This window comes from Egretta garzetta, unplaced genomic scaffold, assembly GCF_000687185.1.
Source record: "Egretta garzetta isolate BGI_Z169 unplaced genomic scaffold, ASM68718v1 scaffold615, whole genome shotgun sequence".
In the NCBI taxonomy this organism is placed as follows: Eukaryota; Metazoa; Chordata; class Aves; order Pelecaniformes; family Ardeidae; genus Egretta; species Egretta garzetta.
Window position 1 is genome coordinate 968,912 of NW_009259857.1, and position 22,226 is coordinate 991,137.

Genomic DNA, 22,226 nt, shown 5'->3' on the forward strand with positions numbered 1-22,226 from the left:
CTACCGCTGCTGCTCAGGGGGCGAGAAGCCAGCCTGGCATCCCAGCCCCGGGCCTCCGCTGCGGGAAACCGGGGCGCAGCAGCACGCGGCGAGCCCGTGACAAAGGTCTTTGCCCACCTAAATGATTCCGTGGTTCCAAGTGCCGCTGGGGCAGCCCGCCGCTTCAGGCCAAACCCCACCTTCCCCGCGCTGCAAGGCTGTTGCAACGAGGGAATGTCTTGATTAAAGCCAACTTGCAACTTGGAATTGCTGTTACAAAAAAGGACTCAAGCAGGCTCTGGGTCTGCCCCCCAGGTGCTCCCTGCAGAGCCCAGCCTGTGCCCAAATTCCTTTTTTTTTGGCGACAGGTCGCCTCAGCCAGGGAGCCCTGTGGGGAAACAGCCAGCTGCAGCCATGGTGCGGGTATTGCTTCATGTGCATGCTGCTGGAACATTTGCAGAGTTTTTGAACAATTACGCTTAACACCACCCTTACATTCCCCATCTGCACCAGTTCATCCCGAAGCATCCATGTTTCTTGCTAAGTTTGTTTTCAAAACGGTTGCCTGCTGGAACATGCTGCAAATTGTCCAGTCCTTATCTGTTACTTTATTTGCTTCCCACACACGCCGAAGCCAGGGCATTAATCAGCGTGGCCAAGCGCTGGCCTGCCTGGCCCTTCCTGTTCCTGCTTGCTCTACATTTTTGCACTACCAACTAAGTCGCCACCAGCAGGAGAACTACATCAAATTAACTCTGTTTTTGATAAACACATCCATGGCTCTGCCAGAAAGGAAATGTCAGTGACACTCCTGACTGTCTCAGTATCTTAGTCAGCGTAATGCTTCCCATTTTGGGGGTACACCGCCAATTATATGCCTACGCCCACAGGAAGGGCTGGGGTGGCTCTCTGTCAGAGGAATAATTCATCTATCAGCAGACAGCTGGGGCGCCACACAAACTACTCAGCCCTAAAAGTGAACCAAGGATTCAAGAACGCAGCTCAGCGCGTGACAAATTATTGCTGCAAACCAGGTTAAGGTCATTGCTACAGGTACAGAAAACATTAATAGCCATCAGCTAAGATGCTGCCTGCACATGATTTTTTTTTTTTTCCCCCCTGTTAGAATTCACTACTTCTCCCTTAATTTCCTCAGTGTGGTTCTTTGGAGAGAGGTGCTTTGAGTCACTTGCCACTGCACTGTGTTTCTGGCAGCAGAGGCACACGGGATGCATTTCAAATGGTCGATGCTACATTTTGGATTCAATCGCTGTGTGCAGATGTGGGTATGAAAGGTCTATCAGGTGTTGTGCTTTTAGCAGCCTGAAAAACCTTGTAGCTGGAAAATAATTCCTTCCAGCATTGCTTGCTACCTGAAAGAGCTACAGGTATTAAACGGGAATTGGTAGCTTTTGGCTGGGCATTTTTCACGTTGTATTATACCCATTTTTAACTATTGCAAAGCAGGGGAGATCAACACAGAGGTATTTAGACTCTCATGGAAATTAGGGCAGAATTTGAGGGATACCCTGTGAGCTACAAGGGGAGGGTGTAAGAACCGGGACCAGGCTCAAACCCACTTGCGTGTCGTTTGAAGTCAGCTCCATACCAGCACCCCATCCTGCTTCCTCGCTCCCAGAAAGCCTAGCCCCTGCCTCATGGCATTCAAATACTGTGGCCACGCAGCTCCGATCGGGCAGTTCTGCTTCTCCCACGCCAGCGGTGCCGCTAGCAGACACACTGTGCCCATTAGGTTTTTACAACTAGGAAGAACTAAAAATAAAACTTTCCAGGACTTCTAACTGTCCAACAGCAGCAGCACCATGCTATTGCTAACGGCAACCCCACTGCCGTGCCTGGGCAAGAACTGATATACGTGTCTTTACCCATGCATATTAAGGGAATTCAGAAGGGAAGAGATGTCCGTACAGAAGGCAAACAACTCTTGTGACACAGCAGCCTTTGGGCGGATGAACAGAGCTGCCCTGAGTCAGAGTAGCACTTAGTCTGTGTTTCTACATAAGAAGCCTCAGGAAGATGAAACTAAGACTTAGCTAATGCCAAGAAAGCCCAGAAACTGTAAAAACACAGAGAGATGCCGATCAAGGTGGTTTGGTAAGCTGTCCTTACGCCCTGCCCCCACGCCCCCAGTCCTGACACAGCACACAGAATCATAGAATCATTTAGGTTAGAAAAGTCCTTTAAGAGCATCAAGTCCAACCGTTAACCTAACCCTACCATCCCACCACTAAACCATGTCCCTAAGCACCTCGTCTACATGGCTTTTAAATACCTCCAGGGATGGGGACTCAACCACTTCCCCAGGCAGCCCATTCCAATGCTTGACAACCCTTTTGGTGAAAAAATTTTTTCTAATGTCCAACCCAAACCTGCCCTGGTGCAACTTGAGGCCATTTCCCCTCATCCTATCATCCATTACCAGGGAGAAGAGGCCAACCCCCAGCTCACTACAGCCTCCTGTCAGGCAGTTGTAGAGGGCAACAAGGTCTCCCTGCAGTCTCCTCTTCTCGGGGCTGAACAACCCCAGTTCCTTCAGCTGCTCCTCATCAGACTTGTGCTCCAGACCCCTCACCAGCTTTGTTGCTCTTCTCTGGACATGTTCCAGCAGCTCAATGTCCTTCTTGTAGTGAGGGGCCAGCTCCCAACACTGCCGGCTGGTTTTATTCCTGAACTGAGCTGGTTATGACACCCTCAGATGGCACACGCTCAGAGGTGGAAATGACACTTTGGGTCTAGTTTTTAGCCGTTCTCTTTGAAGTGCACACAGCTAAAAGACTTTGTTTCCACTGAGTCTGCAGCTGACAAATTCGGGTACCATGTGAGCTGCTGACCTCCAGCACACTAGAGCACTGCGAAATCACTCAGCCTCCCTTCTCATCAAAACAAAGCTTTGAAGTGATAATATTTGGCGCTCATTACAACCAATACTCTGCTGGACCACCATGCTGAAAGAGGTGGAATGAAGCTTTAATAAAAGGAAGGACAAAGCGAGAGCTGCCTAGGCAGGACTAGCTTGCATGGAAGGGGCTTTCCAGAACACAGGAACACAATAGGTCTTGTTCACATAATGAAAATTAACAGCTAAAGGTTAACCAAAGCCTGACCCTCTTACCGGTCCCTCCAGAGAGACAGTTTTCAGTAAGTTAGGTACATGGATTCCTGAAAGTACAGAATTATGGACTCGGGGGAAGGGAGGGAATCGCACAAACACAAGAACGGGTCCATGGGGCAAGTTGGAAAGCAGAGTGAAGAGGCATGATGACTAAGAAATCTGCTCCAAGGCTTTTGGTCAGAACACTTACTCTGCACTAGTTGCAACCTGAAGAGACTTACAGACACCATAGTTCTGATCAAATTTTCGGTGGGTTATGAAGAAATTGGCAGGAACATCCTACAGAGCCTTTTTTCACGACCTACCTTAGCTTTGAAGCGTCTATCGTTATTTCTCATAGATAAACTAATCATCGTTGCTTCTTCCCCTTTAACGCAGGCTTTAGGACATAAACATCCTGTTGAAGCAAGTGAGAAATCGTTGCTTTCCAAAACATCCTGAACCCAGCCTTAGCACAAGCTTTCCCATAGCACAACCACCTGTAACAGGCATCCACCAAACAAACGTATGCCCATGCGGACACCTGCACATTATACTGCATTGTATGAGCCTGGTAACTGTGCTTGACACTGAAACACCTCAGCATCATCCAGCAGCACAAAAATACAGCATCTGTTGTGTACTTTTTTTTTCCCCCTACCCCCCATCCCATCTCGACCCAGGGGGAAAAGCCTAGGTAAGAAAGCTTTCTGTGAAAAGCATTTAATCATACATTAATACATACTGTAGAAAGAAAAAGCAATGTCAAATATGTGTACTGCCTTGCTTGGTAAGTTTGATCTCAGAAGAACAAGACAAGCAAAGTTTTAGTGCAAATCACTGCAGTTTCATTCGCTTCACTCCTGCTGTTATCAAAGGTCGCAGGGAAAGCCTTGGGGGAGTGGCACTCACCCATATGGCAAAGCACAGCCTGTACAAACAGAGCAGCAGAGACAACAAATGCCAACCTCATTTTCTTTCCAGACCGGCTTCAGGCAGACCTGAAACCACCCACTCGTTTCAAACCAGCTTTTGCTACCATTTTCAAAAGGGCTCCACCATTTATAGGAAGTACTTTACTGCATTCCTAAATGAGCATCTCATCAATTCCGCATCTTGCAACAGTGCTGGTTGTTACAGTGACGTACAAGCATGAGGATGGGCAGTTAGTGACCCAACAGCTGCCAGAAATAATTTTTTCCTGCTTTTCCCCTCCACAAAAAAAATAAAAATGTACATTTTTAAAATTAGCATACAAGTATAAATATCATGGGGAGTATTGTGACAGAGGCAGTTAACATAGCAATTAGGGGATTATTTCCACAACATCAGTTATTGCAATAACTCAGTACTCAAAGTGAGTAATTTTACAATGATTTGCTCTGGGTTTTTTTCCCCCCAAATCCATGCAATACTGTTTCAGACTTTGGAGGAACACCATCAAGCACCAATAAACCTTTAGAGCAACTGGTTAGGCCTTACAGGCATCCCAAATTTCCCTACACGCATGCTACATCAACCGCTTCGATATGTATCCACAGTTATGCTGGAGCGAGCATCTTCTGTCTTTTGAAGATAATGCAAATAAACCAGTGGAGAATTTCATATTATCTATCATTTGGTCAAAAATGTGTCTCGATTAAAAGGGCAAGTCATGGCAAACATTGCTTCTGCACTTGAGGGCCAGTTATACCTTATTGTCATGTTTCCAAAACCATTTGTGCCTTAGGCACTTAAGCATCAGCAACAGGATTCCCCTGCGGGCACTGAATCTAGCAGTGGAAATGAATCACACTGCCTCTGAAAAGCGCTGTTTGTAAATTCTTGACCTGGTTTAACACTGAATGCACTCAAGTATTTCACCTATCCAAACTTTGTAAGCCACTATGAAGTACCACAAATACGGCCTTAGAGGCATGTTTCTGTAAATGCTTATAAAGTATTTATTCACTTGCTACCTGTGATTTCTCTAAGGCAACAACAAAATGAGCAGTAAAATACCAGCCTTTTCATCAGTTTTTCACCATAACCCCTTTGAATCAAGTGTTCAACCTCTGACGACCCCACTGGACTTGAAAACATTCCTGTTTCTCTCTAGAATCCCAACATAATTAACCTAAGTTGAATAAAAAACCCCCAGTTTAACAGAGGTTTATCTTACTTTTCCTTTACTGAGAAGGGACACCTGATTTTACATAGAAATGCCCTATTTAAGTGTGTCAGTATGCTGGCTACCATGATTTAACCCACCAGCCTGTCACAGCTTTCAAGTCTTTCTTAATGTGCAGTGCTCTAACGTTGTTATGAACTACATAAATACTTCAAAAAGCAGTTTGCTCTATCACTACTTCTGTGAAGCCTAACTTTTTGCTGGAGTGAAATCTGGTTCAGATACCTTTAAAAATCCTAACTACTATGACTGACACATACCCACAGAGTCTCAGAACTTGATAAGGCTTCTCAAAAATTAGTTCTTCAAGCCTTCACTAGTCTTTATTAGCCTTCACGTTTAAGCAAGAAATTTAAGAACATTCAAAAAACAAGTAAAGTTTCTGTTTGGAAGACTGCTACAGAAACATCCCGAAAGAATTCTCTCTTGGGGAATTGCCAGAGGCTGAAATAAGAATTTGATATTTGCATCTTTTAACAAGGCTTAAGCTAGGCATCATTTACAATTCTTACACAACTCTGGGACAACTCCTGTGTTACGAATGGCAACCCTCTTTCTCCCCTTTCATTAGCTACACCTGGAGCACAAAGATTCCTGCAAGCAGGAATTTTTGAGCAGCTCGCTCAAGCACCTGTCCTAAAGGGAATATCCAATGTAAAGGCATTATTTAAGTCAGCTATGAACCTAAGCTCTAGGCAGAAGCGCACACCAGGCAGTTAGTCCTGTTCCCAAAGCACTCCTAGGGCTATGTCTAAAACCAGGAATGAATTAAGATCGCATCTCTTGATTCTAGCCTATTGCTCAAGAGGTTCATAATCAAAGCCTTCAAATGAAGTTAGCTTTCCAAGAAACGTTCTGAAGTCAGAACTCATATAAAATTGAAGTGTACAAAAGGCATAAAATATTTATTATGACTACAGCAGCTTTACACAGGAAAGTTAAAAATTTAAAAAGTATTCCAATATTTGGATTCATAATTTTTCTTCAGGACAGTTGGTCAGTAGGTCCCTGGGATATCTGCAGGCACCTTTAAGAGTTCTTCGACTTCTTCTTGTAAAGCCTCAGCTTTTTCACTTAGTAACATCTAGAATGGAAAAAAAAAAAACCCCAAACCCAAACATTAGAAAATGAATATAAGCATTAGCTTTAACTGTTAGACAGGTTAAAACACCAATGTTCCTTTCCAAACTTGCATCTGGTCTGTAAAAAACTTCTGCTGCTGCTCACAGGACCGTAGTACCTTTACCTCAAAGGACTAACATTTAATACAAGTCCTACTACCAACTTTTTACTGTTTAGTGTATAACCACATGAAAAGCACTAACACAAAAATTCATACAGTACGCAGCTGGTTTCCTCAGTTCTGCCATCACACAACACACAAAATTGTACAGAACAAACATTTTTGTCTAGAACTGTTCACAAGACCATTTTTAACCTTAAACATTTTTTTTCCATGTTGGAATAAACATTTGTTGGTTGTGCCTGCCAAGTTGCCAATGTCTTGCTTTATGCAAAATTTCTTACTACAGCATTTTACATCAGACATATAGGACCCCCAATATTAGCAACTGTTTAATCCACTGCCCTGAACTGTTTGTTGCTGGCAGTGGCGAGCATAACAGTCCCCCCAGCAGCATATGTAGCGTAACACATCCAAGCACTCTTCTAAGTTCCCAGTTAGAGAAAACTCCATCAGTTTAATGTCTGAGCATGGGAGTAAGCGAGACTGCTGGATTTGGCACTGATGTAGATGGGGGATCTGCATACATCCCTTTCTTTTGGCTCCCACAGCAGCGAAAAACTACAGTAAGGAGCCTACAATAATGTTAAATGGCCATGACCTTTTTTAAGTGCATAAACCCCAAAGTTAGTACTTTTACTCCATGAGAATATACAAACCAAGACTGTTACTGACTGCGTCATTTTTACGCCAGCCACCCACTCATTTGTTCTAGGCATTCCCTTACTTTACCAAAAGCTTGCTATTTTAGCAGAATCAAACATGAAGCCAATGCCATTGCAACAGCAGATTATTATTAATGGAGATGGAGGAGAGAAAATACTGTCCCTTGACAAATACTTCCTGTATTTCTTTGTCTAAGCACAACTCAATGTTTGTTACAGATCCATTCCCCTGGATTATTTATGCGTGCCTTAGAGGCAGATATTAAGTGAAGGCCTTTCTAACGACGCATATTCAAAACAGAAAACAATTAGAAAGGAAAGAATAACCAGGCATGATAAAAGCAACCTAAATAGGAGAGGTTAACACTATACCTTGTTGGTTTCCATTTCTACAGTCCTGAAAATTCTGTTCTTTTATCACAACTACCATTAGCATTTCTGTAAGTCCTGAGGTACTGGCAGAATTGAGCATTTTCAGCTATGATGACTCCAGCACAGAGATCAAGGCAGTCATTTAATGTCTGCATTTCATCAGACCAGCTGTCAAACATTTTTGCCCTTTGCTTCCCCTCTGAAAAAGAGCACAGCTTTCCACTACCCTGTATATAACATTGTTTTAAGAAAAGTTTAAGTTTGCCTATCATTCAGGAGCATGAAGGTTAGCAATTGCTCAATTCATTACTCTTTATCATCTTAGATAAATTATATTGTCAAGAAAATATTTCAGTGTATTCTTAATACAGATCACAAATATCCACTAATGCCTTCACTTTTCATGTCATTCAAACATCCACTTTTGACATATTGAAGTTCTGAAGCAGGTTTTTATAACTTTGTTTCTAACTTACCTTTGCAGATGAAACAATTTGTTTGGCTTGACGTCGTGACAAGTGCTCAATTGTCTTGACCAGAGTTTCTGGATTTGCGTTAGCCAAGTGTGCTAAAGTTTTGTATCCTGCATTATAAAGCTGTTTCGCTCGTGCCTGCAAGTCCATAATTGTGTTAAGATTACTAGAACAGGCAATAAGAATTACCATTAAGTACCAGTCTCTGCACCAACTTCAAACATTTAATCTTTGCATATCAATCCAGTTCTTTGATTGATCATTCCAAGAACATGAATACTCACTGAGAATCTTTACTCCCCAAAAATACAGCTTTACTGCTAAGATTTACCTCCCCACACACTTACCCAGGTCTTAGGAACCCACTTGTTATTTTCTCTGAGCCTAGATTATACTGACTCTGCCATCCTCTTTTGCTATCATGTTTTCTGCATTCACCGTCACTGACAGGAATGACTGTCTCACATTTTTTGGAAGTGTCTAGGTGAAAGGGAGGGCTGATTTTATCTATTTTTTTTCCCCCAGAGAATTTTCACACAACAGAGCTTTCACAAAATTCCAGGAAAGACTGTACTTTCCTGTTTCGAGCTTACAAATAGTTTTTCCTTTGGTATCACAGTATCTTTTTTATTTCTCTAGTTTTGTGCAAAGTCACGGCTGTGAGCTCACAGGAGAGATTCACATCACAGGAGAGATTTTCTGGAATTAGATTATCAGCAGTGTAAGGGGGTGTACATTATCTGCTTCGCATAACTTGGTTTGATCTTGTTGCTATGCAAGGTAGCCAAGCAGTAGTTGCTTAACAGAGGGGCTTGGGACAAGCATTTCTTTTGCAAAACAAAGACTGCTAGAACTTTACGAAGTTTTAATTAAAATGCATTTCTACACTAGTAGTAATTTAGTATATCCAAGGCTTTACTATCCTGAGTTATGAAATAATACCCATTTGATGAACAAGTGTTACATCTCCAAAACATTTTGTCAATTACCTTTTTTTTTTTTCCCCTCGCCTCTTTTAAAGACAACAAGGAACAGACAGACATTTATCTGATGGCATATGTGGGTTTATTTAGCATCCAACAGGTAACGGCTTACAATATATTGTCTTCCTCCACGGTAACTGAGGGCTATGCATGTTTATTGATGTGAAGTAGATGTCACTAATTTCACCAAAAATAACCACTAATTGCCAGCAAATATTTCTGTGCTCTATTTGGCTGTTATATGCACAGTATGACTGATGACACAGAATCTTTCCCCACTAATGACTTAAATCTCATTAAAAGGTTTTTGATTGGATACAGCAATAATTTTGAAGAGTCACCTTTAAAATACACCTTCAGCAGAATCATGCTGTCTAGGCTGCTTTTGCCCTTATGCAGAAATGCTCCCACATAGAGTGAACCATGAAAAAAATACTACTTACCTTTGCATCCAATTCAGAAGATTTGATACATACAAAAAACCCCATTAGGCTCTAAGTCTTCATAATTGTTTAGCTTCTCAGAAGTAAAACCTTACTGCCACTAAATTCAATGGTTTGCTGACAAACTGATTCTACAATAGGCTGGACAAGCAAGCTAGATCATTTTGCAAAGAGATCCAATTATTTATAACCTTGCACAGAAGCCTTAATAGGAGTCTTTGATTCAGAGACCGGTTAAGTTTCTTATTTAAAATACATGCAGCACTGCAAATGCTTGTGAAAGCCTAAGTTCCCAACAGGACTTCACATATTTCTGTGAGGGTCTTCTAACCAAATATGTAAATTCTTATGTTCCTCTCTAGTCCCATGAACTGAATAATCCTTACCACAAAAGAAACCTGGAATCTGTTTTCCAACTGAGTATACAGCTAAATTATTGTCTAAATACAGCGTTTCCACTGTTGCTGTGGTAGCAGCCAGAAGAAAAACATTATTGGCTCCAGCTCACATTTCCTCAACAGACCACTTTTTTCCCAACCTCCAGGACCATTTTGGGATATCTGCACTATACCAAATTCTCAATAAAAAATTATCGTCTTCCAGATATACCTAAAAGGGACAGTAACATTTAGCATATAAGTTTACATTGAAAAATCTCACAAAGCCGGGTTTACTAACCTCTAGAACCCCTGCCACCTCCATGAGAGGGATGAGTTCTGTCTTAACACAGTAGGTCAACTGCTTGGTAAGTTCTGTCAGCAAGGCTTTATAAACCCAGAATTCTTCCAATTCCTGCAGAGACAAAGATCACAAAGAAATCAGATTGTAAGTTCTGTATTTGGGGGGTATGACTGGTAAGAGCTCTGCTATGGCAACGAGCATATATTTGGCTTCTAGACAGGGGAAGCACTATTATTTCTACTTGTTCTTTCAGCTAGTTGCAGAGTTGTGTTCAGCACGCTTCAGCTGAACATCCCAAAGTTGGGGCAGTTCTGAAGGATAAGCAATGCATTATTTCAACAGAGGAAAGAAACCAAGAGAACAAGCAGAGTCAGCTGTTTTCCTGGGATGACATTCCACAACCAGATGGCCTTATTTCCAAGAGAAAGGTAAAATCGTCAAGTTATTTCACCAACAGCACTGACACTGATCAATGCCCTGTGCAGTTTGTTTATTTTCACATTCTCAGTGCATAAAGCTTACTTTTAGTATAAGAAATCACCGTCCGAGCATGTTTTTCTGAACAGGCAAAATAATTGAACAGAGAAGATGAAAACACAGTTTTGCACAGGAAAGGTGAAATACAACACCTGTGTTCAGTTCTAATGTAAGAGAACAAAGCTCTGGATTTTGCAAAACCAATAACCAATCCCAAAGAATTTATTTGAATCCATTTAACACACTACCTCACAGAAATGTAGAACACAGGAGGCAAATGAAGCAGCAGAATTAAGGAGATTTTGCACATATCCTCGGGACATGTTAAATTTCTCTGAAACGCTCCATATATTGGTCTCTTTCAGTAGGGTATAAAGGACAAATGTCAGGTAGAGCCTGTTTACCACAGCACTGTCCACATTCTAGGAATAAAGCAAGTTAGAATTCAGAACCAATATCACATTCAAGGTACTCTGTTAGTGCTACAAGGAAATTCTTTTCATCTCTACTCCTTCATGTCTCTAAAACATGTCTATATTATACCCAATAGACATTAAACGTTAAGAAAGCCAACCAACGTTAAAAGAACCTTAATAAGTAGAACAGTAATAAAGAACACTAGCAGAAAAATAATCTAGAATTTGCAAGTAATGAAATGACTAAACTGTCATCTTAGGTACAAGAAATCTCCAGCCTACCTTTCTGATGGCTTGACCAGAAGCCTTTTTTGTAATAAAGCTTTCAGGTACTCCCACAATATCTGTTACTTTTTGCTCTGCTGCGCTTAGCTGGTTGAACTAAAATAAGATTTCATAAAGAATTTTCAGATATTTAGTTCTCTTAATATTATAGAAAACACAAGGCTATTACCCAAAGTGAATCAATGATTTTCAATATCTCTATGTAGTACTTAGTCACTAGACTAGAACTACAGTCATTAGACACAGTCAGATCTGCAGATTCTTTGCCAACTTGTTTGAATTATCTGGAACTGCCCATGTCTGAATGCCACATTTTAACAAAATGAAATAGATTTTTTTAGTGCTACCCCTAGTATACAACACTTTAGAGAAAAGGGAGCATTTGAATTATGGGTGGATCTTACAGAGTGTGCAAGACTAGTATAAGGGCTGACACAGGCACAGTAGTCTGTAGGAAGGTATCGGTCACAGTCTAATAGTTGCAATCATGGCTGGAGTTAAGCATTAGACTCAGATATGAAAGATTAAGACTTAATATTCTCTAGTGGATTTTGCTTCCTAAACTACAGAATTAAATGAGCAAGCATCAAAAGGTAAACATGCTCTTGACTAATTTAATAATGGTTGCAAGACTACAATGATGTGGCTACTTTATAGGAAAGTTGTTTAAGATTAACCAGACTCTGGTGATGGCAAGGCTAGCACCACGGTTAGATTCAGGATTTGGAGTACTGGCAACTCAAGAGGTGTTTCAAGTCACTGTTTTCCCCCAGACAGCATCAAATATTATAGATGCAAAAGAGAACTTAGATTTTTATGCATAACAGGAAAGCAATTCTGCCCTGTGACTGTATGTGACTATGCCATAAAATAACATATCCTGACTTCTCATGAAATCGTTACTCCACTATCTAAATTTCCTATGTGCAAAAACTTACTTAAAATTTAATAAGCAGGATTACTATATGCCCCAATGCACATTTGCTAGTAAATTCTCACCTGTCTCAAGTATATCATCCAATCTGGGCTACAGTTAGAAGTCATATCATATGGAGTTGCCAGATACAGCAGATGAAGATTGCTCTCAAGAATCAGCCCTTCCAAACCTTTCTTCAATTCTCTGTAAAGAAGATTGCAGTATGCCAAGTCTATAGATCCTATAATAAGCACACAATGTATTGCAATTTTAAACAGACGTACAGAATTAAGTGTAATAGATTTTAATGTAAAGTCAATATTTCCTTTATCTTCCACAAAAGCTTGTTATGCCATCTGAATTGAAGAGAAATAACTGTAACCTGAATAATTGTTCTAACCTAAAATGAGCAGTGAAACAACTAAGGAAAGGCAGTCATCTAGGTCCATGTATTCCATTTTGTGTGTGGTTTTGGAGTATTTGTGAGTTGCCTTGGCTTTAATGAAATTCTGGAACAATCTTGTAGACTGAAGGAATCTTTCAGAGACTCATCTTATTCCAATTGTATTCCATACCCTGCACCTCTATGACAGGAAAACAGAACTTCCTGATATACTATCTTATTTAATACAATTGGTCTACATGTCATATGCTTCCCTCTTAAGTTTCCCTCTAGGTCAAGAAATCCCCCTGTTGACAACAGTTGTTCATAACAATGAATTATAAAACAAAGTCATGAGATACTTTGACTACAATCATTAAATCAAATCTTTAAACCGTTTTTTTGGGGGTACAGTTCTGGTTTTACTCCCATTATGCCCAACATTATTACACTTCATTCCCATCATGTTCAGTCATGTGCTACTCGTTCATTCCCATTTTCAGTCCAGCACATCATTTAGTAAGCAAAGCTGTGTCTCTACAACTTATTTTTCATTGCAGTTTCAGACTGAAGATGGGAAAACATATTTAATTGAGATAAGGCTTAGGTGAAAGGGTTTGTTGAAATAAAGATTATGAGAATAAACAAGTCTTACCTTTATATGTAGCTTTACCCAACGGTGTGATTGTTAGTGTACACTTGGAATTGTGGTCCTTCTCAGATATTCTTCCTTTTAGGAGTCCTTTTTCTATTAGATTTTCTAGCCCATCTTTAATTATCTCTGAGAGGCTCTTCTCCTTAGACAGCAGCTGCTGCTGAACACCCAGCAATGTACTGTGCACAAAATTATCAACTTCTTCATAGGTAGTTGCTATCTGCATCAGTTTTGCAAGTGATTAGCATGTTTAAAGGTGTAATTTCACATAACACATTTCATAAGCTATATTAAAAAAATTACTGAATAGGGAAGCAGTTTGATATCCTGTTAGTGTGTTTCTACAGAAACACATGACAACACATAGAATGACAGACAGTCTAGAATGGATCTGATGGGACTGCTCTCCATCTGTTCTATTGTTCTAGCTACTACATCGCGTTAATTTGTTTCCACTGTTTCTATTTGTATTTTAAATCAAGTATCAGAAATTGAAGTATTATTAATACTGTAATGTATCATAAGGTAGATACAATTTTGACTTTTACACACATAAGGAAATTGTCATGTTACATGATTATGTGATAAACTGAGTTAAAAAGACTAATCAAATCCTTGTCCTTCTTATCTGAATAGAAGCTGTTCTGAACTTGTAAGCCAGTCTGTTTAAAAAGGCTGTTTTTTCTATAGAATCAATAGATAAGATTTTCTTTGCATTCCCAAGCATTTATGTTACTCACAGAGAGGAGTTAACTGATACCTTCAGTCCAACCAAAGATAACAACAGGCTCTGCATTCCCTTGGTCAACTCCAGCAGAAGATTGCTGTAACAATTCTCCAAAGGACTGTTAACTAAATCCTGAACCTAAAAAGAGCAAGAAGTATGTTAGTTCAGGAAAAATATTTATGCATTAGTTTTACACTTCTAAAAATACTGGTACACATGATTCAGCTTATACAGAAAGTAAGTGTAGACACCTAAAGTTTACAGTCCACATCTGAAAACAAACCACATAAAGGTAGTTTATAGGTATTATTACATAGCTCAAATACTTGTGATGTTAAGAAGTGAACAGAAATTAATCTGGGCAGCTCAGCTCCTCCTATTTACCCCACCAGCTTAATCCAACAATTTAAGTTACCAACACCTCTGTGAAAATTACCAAGTGTTTGTCTTTTTCTTGCACTATGAGAATACTTTCTCCAGCACTGTCAATACCAGCTCGACCAGCTCTTCCAATCATTTGTTTATACTGGTTCTTCTTCAGGAAGTCATTAGCAACATAAGGAGCTCTGAGAATAACCCTGTAAAGAAGTCTTTAGTAAGTTATGCTTTATATTAAGATTACTAAAGCAACCAATAAAATTTTACAAATGCATTCTTTATATATACCTTTTGCTTAGTAACTAATAAAAATCAAATGCACCTGTGTGAACAGATGGGTAAATCAACCAGGAAAACATTTAACAATTTAAGGTTTTTTTGAATGATCAGCCATGTTTATTATGTTTTGCAGAACCTTTGGAACTAGTATTTGCATCTACTCAAATGCCTGAGTAAGATTGAAAATCACTGAGATATAAAATAAAAGCTACTAAAAAACATAAGCAACACTGCCCATACATCAGCTATGCTAGAAAGACAACACTTCTCCGTATGAATTTTTTTCCTCCCCTCAGATTCCAACATACATGCACACTAAACTGGATTCTTGGCAGTCTTTGGTCATACAGAGTACAGCAGCTGTATCATCAGCACTTGTGTAAGAAAAGATAACACATTTGTATGTTAAAACATATTCAAACTATATCTCCTTAGCAAAGACTTTTTTTTTTTTTAACAATTTAAACACTGTTCTTAGGACAATATCTAAAGAAGCTACCATTAATTTCTTATTCTTCTGGATAACATTACTATGTTCAATTATTAAAATTTCCTTAATCCATTTAGGTAAGTGCTCTTCAGCTATGCATTCTGAGGAACTTGCTACCGTTTCACATTTCCTATGTAAAAAACTTTGCAGTCTTGTGTCCTGAGTTGAGCACAAAATTCCTTATTCTTCCAATTTGCTAGTAAAATCAGAAACATACTTTAAATAGCACTGATATCTCCAACTTATTAAAGGAATTTTTTTTACAAAGCAAAAATAAATGCAACAATGACCTATGTTTCAGTTACTAACCTTCTAGCTGGCAGGTTGACTCCAGCAGCTAAAGTAGCTGTGCAAGCAAGTAGACACAGGACTCCTGTAGAATATGCTTCCTCTATACTTTTTCTTTCATCATTTGTAAGGCCACTATGGTGATAGGCAATACCAAAAGGGATTGTTTGCTTCAGAACAGGACAGACACTTCCATTTCCAATATTCATTAGGTTCTTGATGAGATCTTGTTTCTCTTTCTCCCTGTGAGCTCTAAATTCTCTTGGAGGAAGAAAAATGTTCTTTACACTTTGATCAATCATTAACTACTTAAAAAAAAAAAGAGACATGCTTACTGTCTATTTCTGTTCATTGACTATTCTTCTAACATCTAGGTTGGAGAAATAGTTATTTCCAGTAACTTTAAAAAGCAATACACAGGAAACTGATTAAGTTGCAAAAGAACTCTTTCCTTGTTTGTAAGCCCAGGTACAGAAGGGATCAAATACTGACTGGGTGTGGCTATCAAATGCACTAAAGAAGGGAAATAGGGCCAGTATCAGCTCGTAGTGAAATTATAGGTACGTCAAAAATGGTTTCAATTTTGATAGCATGGGAGGGGTTTTGTTTACTTTAATATAATTTCTTCCTATATAAAATTTAACTTTGCTGATCAAATCACCATTAAATGAAAACAAACCTAAGCCTTGCTTTCTTTATTAACAAAGCCTGGTTTAGATTTTACAACTTACATTCACAAAGTAGATATGGAACAGAGATACTCAACTGACTAGTAACATACATTACCAAATACTAGGCTATAGAGAAAATGTGTTTTCTAAGCTTGGAGCAACCAGTGCCAAAGGGACACAAGGTTAGATTAACTTAGTATGGTTTTCCTTTTTTTTTTTTTTTTTTTTTAGTACTTGTCCTCTAGTAACCATTTTTTCAACTAGTTTTTTTAAAAAAACAAGATTTATTTTGGTAAAACATTTCTTTAATGAGCCATGAGCAGTTTGCTATCATTTGTACAAGATTCCATATTCAAAGTATTTACTTCTGATCACCAGGCAAAGTCACTTGCAAACCAGGGAAGATAAATCCTAAATTCTGACCAATTATTCAATACATAACTAAAAAAATCATGACAAACTTACTTCTTGAGGTACTTGCACACCATTGAAGCCACATTTTCACAGTTCTTTTTAGTGGGACAAAAGATTAGGCAGGAATATTTAGGAATAACTTCAGTAACCAGTGCAATGATGTGGTCAGGATCTGCTTTCTCCAGATTACTAGAATACTATCATAAACAGATGGATACACATTTAAACTTAGAAATTAAGTCATAAACTAAACATTCAATACTTGTTCTCAACCTTCACTAGAATACTCCCATTTGCTTTAACATGACATAATTCCAAAAAGCTGTAGGATAAGCTTTTCTTCCAATCCTCACTTGAGTTTATTAACACATCTAGCTTGAACTGAGGGATACATGGATGTAAGAACCGAATGCTTTGCTTTTTCACCTTAACACTTCAATTTCTTTTAGCGACATGACGGTGACATTACTTGTGCTACTGGCAGTCTACTACAACACACATTTTTCTTTTTAAAGGCTGAAATGAAACCCTATGATGCAGTAATAAGCTGACAAAAAAAAAATATGTCTTCTTTCAGTACCGTCTAAGAGTGATCAACTGTTGAGAAAATCTACCCAGAAACATGAAGCATTAGGTATGTGGAATACTCAAACCCATTGCTCTTCACATGCCAAAATATTGAAGAAACCTCTACCTTAAAGAGCAGTAAAGAAGTGAAAATCAAGTTAAGTGTTCAGTATTTTAAAGGCCTTTTTCCTCCTGAAAGCCTACTGTTTTCTTTCTTATAGGTATTACAAATGAACTATCATGTTTAAACAATTTCTTTGGTAAAAGGTCTGTAAACAAATCAGTATAAATTCATGCATTTCATAACTATAGTTCAAAGAAACTATAACCACTTTGGTTTTACCTTGAAATTAAGGAGACGTGAAAAAGTAAAGCCATTTTCTGTTTTGTTGTCAACTGCGTAAATGGTGTCTTTTATCTTTATGTATTCTTTTAATTCTACCTAGGAAGATATAAGCCATAAACAGGAACTTTAGTTAAGTAACCAAGTCTTCTTTAAAGATTAAGCTATTACTGATGTACAGCTGATGTTTTTTTCTAAGCATCACATTTCATATACGCACTTGCATGCACACAAGCACACACTCCACCTCATCAAGAATTTTTTTAAAAGTTAATTGTTTCAATTACCTGCCTTGAGAAAGCGCCTAATTGTAACAAAGAATATGACAAATGTTGTATCCCATGAACTATTCATAAACCATTGTCATGACAGCATTCAAGTACAGATTCTAGTTACATCAAATGATCTGTAATGATTTATCACAGTAGCTGTAATTTAGAAATTGGTTTAGTTAAAATGACACAAATGGCTTAACACAACAATATAAAGGTACTTGCATTTGTGCACTTAAAAGCGCGTAGTGCTATTTATTGCGTTGGTACAATTGCAAGCAGTAGGGCATATTACATTACGCTGTGAGAGTAAGCACAAAACTTGCGATGCGATCCTAAACAGATTTGCTATAATTTTAAAGCCAAACATCATCTTTACTAGTTTATGGTATCTTGTATACAGACCGGTCTAAAATTATTAGTATAGTACTCCGCTTGCAGGAACTTCTGCAGGTCTCCAACATTATTTAAAGTCGCGCTCATTCCAATGATTTGTGTGTTTTCTGTAAAACATAAGTTGAAATGAATTTATTGCCACGTTCACAATTTTTAACACTTCTGCTCAGTATTTAATTCATAAGCCTGCTTCTTCATTGTTAGTCTTTTTAAAAGCCAAAGCGGCAGGTTTAAAGGGGGATATAGCTAAGAAATATTACCTGAGATGTAAACATAAAAAAGGAATCCTTCTCTATAGAAGCATTTAATTGGAATGGCTAAGGGGCTCCTATGAAGAAATGGAAGACATTTGACAATACTCAGGATTTCTCAGAGAAAAAGTATCAAAAAAGCTTCAGAAACACCCAGCCCACCATTACAGGGTCAACTGACTAACACTTAAATGAGTAAACACTGTTACTGCATGAAGTCATGCCACGTGTTTCAAAAGCAGCCAGACCACCACCAATCCAGAAAGCGGAAGTATGACTTCTCTCTAGAGATGCCATCACTACAATATTTTAATAACATTAACTGCAGCCATGACTTACTGCTACTGTAAAGAATTTTTGCAAGAGTAATTTCCAGTGTTGCTCCACGACTTCCCTCACCAAGCATATGCAACTGTATGCAGAAGGGAAAAAGAAAATGCAAGAATATTGCTGAGTTAAGAGTATTTCTAGAAAAAAAAAAAGTTATGCAGTCCTAAACAAATATCACAGGAATGGCTTTGTTGGACTTCCTCATGATATCCCTCTGCTAAATTTTGCTTGCTGAGCTCCTTTCAGAAGTATAGCCTCACTGAAACAACATTTAAGAATCACGGAAAAACAGACCCAAGAGCAAAAGTCAGTAACAAGATTTACCTTCCATGTAACTAGGGCATAACTGACACAAACAGTTAACACCTGACTATAAACAGTCAGTGTGGAGATCTTTGTATTCACCAGCCTAAAGCAATTTTAAACAAACTGTTTTCTAAGCAACATTTACAGTTGAAGTTAATATAAAAAAATTTCTAGCAGCCAGCTACTTCCAAAGTAGAAGTTACTTCTTAAGCTGCCTTCTGCTTAGAAGCTACTGTGTTAGAGTAAGGTCAGTCAGCCTGAAACATTCCAGGAATTAAACATCCCTGTTACACGTTATACATGTGATTCAACCCCACAATCAACCCATAGCAGCACAACTCAGCCACACCACTAAAAAGCAGAATATGGGGCAATTCTCACAGTCAAACGTTACTTGATATTTTTCTTTTTTCTTTAATGTTTCATTTAGTCATTATTAATACCAGACACAAAGTCTCACAGTTTCACATTTAGGAGTTCAGTTCTGGTATTCAGAAAATACATTCCATACCATTAAGATGATTTATGTTTTTTCTAATCCATTAGAGATATTTAATTGAGAAGTAGCTACTAAGTAATTCACCATCAACCACTAACGCAGCAGATCTCTCAATATAGAATCTACTGTCCTGATATAGTAACAAATGCTTCAATTTAAGAAAAATAACTTTCAATATTACAGAATTATGTACCAATGCAGAAAAAACTTAGTTAAGTAGTAATAATTTCCTGATAAATACTCAAAGCACAACAAAGAAATCAAAAACCTGCTCTTTGCTAATAATCGCTTATTAGAAATATAAAAAATTGCATATTACAAATCTGACTAAGTCTCGTAGCATACCTCATCTACTACAACAAGACCGAGCTCATCAATTCTTTCTGTTTCAATTAAGGAATTCACTAGAGCATGTCCTTTTTCTATAGTAGCAATATAAAGAGACTTTTTTATTCTCCTCTTGATTGGTGGAAATCTTCCTTTACTTCCTGCGTATTCTTCAACCAGGAAACCCAATTCTATCCCAAAACTTGATAAACCCCTAACCTGTAAAAAAAAAAAAAACAAACAAAAAACCAAAAACAATTAGAGAACAAACTCATCCTCATTTTGTATTTCACAGCTGCCTCAAGAACTCAACATGCATATAACCAACCCACACCGCAATCAACTGTTTGAATTAGTGCAAACATATTAGCTATGACTACCTTTTCCAATAGCAAAGTTGAAGTGTTTACAAATATTTATCAAGCTTGTGTTACATCTCTTTTCTAAAATTAACTCTTCTTTTATATAAAAAAATATTAGTTTTTATTTCAAGGCCATTTATTTAGCAAGTTGGGCAGTACAGCTCTAAGACTGCAGAACTATGCATAACATTGCAAAAAGCTATTATTTCAAAGTTCAGCACACTTCACTTTATAACTCAGCATCTTCACCTCAATTTAAGTCTGTTTTATTATGAAATTACTGACCCTCAGAGCAGCATTTAGGAGAGAAGTCACTCACTTCCTGCCATATATTTATGAAAATCATGGAGTTTGCTAAAATTAGTGTTCAAACCAGCCAAGTAACAAGGCATATCAGAGACGTTAAGCAGTATCAGAAAGACTGTATCCAGACCTTTTCTTGGACAATGGCAACATATGGCAGGATCATCAGAACATCTTTCTGCCTGCAGAGTAATTCTTGGAGAATTATAATTTCAGCTACAAGTGTTTTTCCACCACTGGTTGGCAATGAGTATATTAAATTCTTTCTTTGCTGCAGAGATTCTAACATTAAGCAATCATGCTGCCATTCTGCAAAATTAAAAAGAATTATTAGCAACCCCCAGGGGCATGTTAATCAACACCACAATGCCTACGGTTCACATCGAGTACTTTAAGCCCAGTGTTTGAGAGTTTTTCTTCAAGAAACCACTAACAGCTTTTAGTGATCGAGCCTTCCAAAGTATTCTATAAGCCGTATTAACCTTTCCCAACTCATCTAAAAAACCAAAAGAACCACTTAAAACAAAACAACCACTTTCCAACATGGTTTACATTAAATATTACCTTAACGTAAATATTTTTACAGTGTAAAGGGTAAAACAGGCAACGCTTCACTAACAATTTTTTTTTTCAACAAACCATGAGTTACATTACCATAAAGTGTTTCAATCCCTCGAAATTGTCTGAATAGATCTTTAACTTTGCTAGGTAACCCATAAAAAGGGCCTATATCAACAGAAGAAGATTCAATAGTTTTCCTAGCAACAGAAATCTCTTCAGATAAAACAGCTTCTTTAAGCTGCTTGGTCTTGGAGACCTGGAGAGTCTGGGCTTTGGCATTTCCAGTCATAGCACTTTTCAGATGATCTTTAAGACTCTCAGTTTTCAATAAATCACACTTAGAGTCTGAGGAAAAGTCAGTAGGTCTGTTCCTGTTTTCAGCATCAGGACTAAAAGACGATGAACTCTTGGTTTTGTCCGAGGAAGAATTCACAAGTTTATTCCTCCTTTCTGAGACTGGAGATACTCTAGAACCAGAAGAAAGTTCACGCATTTTCTCAAAATACAGAAGTTGTGATGATGGCAATTCATCTAAAATAGATTCAGTAGATTCTTGATTGCTATCCACCAGGTCAGTTTCATTCACTTGGAAAGCATCCTCTTTGCCAGCTTTAAGGACAACCATATTTTCTGAAGTAGAAAAGTTATCTTGTTTTTTCTGGTGAATTCCTGACTGAAGCTTCCCAAGTACGATTTCTCCAGCTGCTTTAATATCCGTATTTTTATCCTGCAGGTATTTGTGCTCTCTGTCATCATCCTGAGCTAGCAAAGAATCATTTCCACAAAAGCCGTCATAGTCGCCAAACATATCTTCTTCACTATCATTACTACACTGTAAAAACATAACAACGAGTATTAATACTCCAAAGCAACACCAAGGGAGGCAGCATTAACTCGTACAGCACACACGTCAGATGCAAGTGATGTAAGCCTTCCCCAACTTAATACGAAAGTTAAGTGTTTTTCCAATGGTGTTTGTGAGGAAAACTTGGCGTGACTTCTAGAGGAACGCGTGCTTTAACTCACTGAAACCTAACCTGCAAGTAGCACGACACCTGCAAGGCTGCTCGGTGGCGAGGAGGCTGTATTTAAAGTTAAGCCAAAGCGCATCCGCGCTCATGCGGAGCAAGGCCCTGCCCCGTCACCCTCACGCAGGCTCGGCCTGGGCCCAGCCACCCCTCCCAGACGGAGCCCCCCGCCTCGGTACGCA

General features: G+C 38.7%; 1 protein-coding gene across 6 annotated transcripts; it reads right to left on the reverse strand.

Moving 5' to 3' along the window:
* Positions 1-5,219: 5,219 nt before the first annotated feature.
* Positions 5,220-22,218, reverse strand: HELQ (helicase, POLQ like). 6 transcript variants are annotated; one of them, XR_004842181.1, is made up of 18 exons: positions 21,110-22,218; positions 20,586-20,764; positions 19,809-20,009; positions 18,668-18,740; positions 18,087-18,184; positions 17,410-17,508; positions 16,551-16,696; positions 15,436-15,675; positions 14,416-14,557; positions 14,013-14,117; positions 13,253-13,472; positions 12,299-12,456; positions 11,297-11,395; positions 10,847-11,020; positions 10,119-10,232; positions 8,018-8,152; positions 7,542-7,740; positions 6,282-6,345 (listed from the first exon to the last, which is right to left on the reverse strand). XR_004842181.1 is itself a non-coding variant. In XM_035895549.1 (17 exons), the coding sequence occupies exons 1-17, from the start codon at positions 21,858-21,860 to the stop codon at positions 6,259-6,261; spliced, it is 3,021 nt and encodes a 1,006-aa protein (XP_035751442.1). In that variant the 5' UTR covers positions 21,861-22,218; the 3' UTR covers positions 5,564-6,258. The 6 variants fall into 6 exon arrangements, 5 of the variants coding, with proteins under 5 accessions (XP_035751447.1, XP_035751444.1, XP_035751442.1 ...); XM_035895549.1 differs by lacking the exon at positions 7,542-7,740 and having other exon boundaries at positions 5,564-6,345; XM_035895550.1 differs by lacking the exon at positions 6,282-6,345 and having other exon boundaries at positions 6,394-7,740.
* Between the last annotated feature and the right edge of the window lie 8 nt (positions 22,219-22,226).

Coding starts and splice junctions, on each gene's coding strand:
- HELQ (XM_035895549.1), bottom strand. CDS start 21,860: ATGTTTTTACAGTGTAGTAATGATAGTGAAGAAGATATGTTTGGCGAC. Junction 15,676..16,550: donor GTGTGCAAGTACCTCAAGAA/GTAAGTTTGTCA, acceptor TCTTCCTCCAAG/AGAATTTAGAGCTCACAGGG. Junction 14,118..14,415: donor AAGAAAAAGACAAACACTTG/GTAATTTTCACA, acceptor TGCTCTTTTTAG/GTTCAGGATTTAGTTAACAG.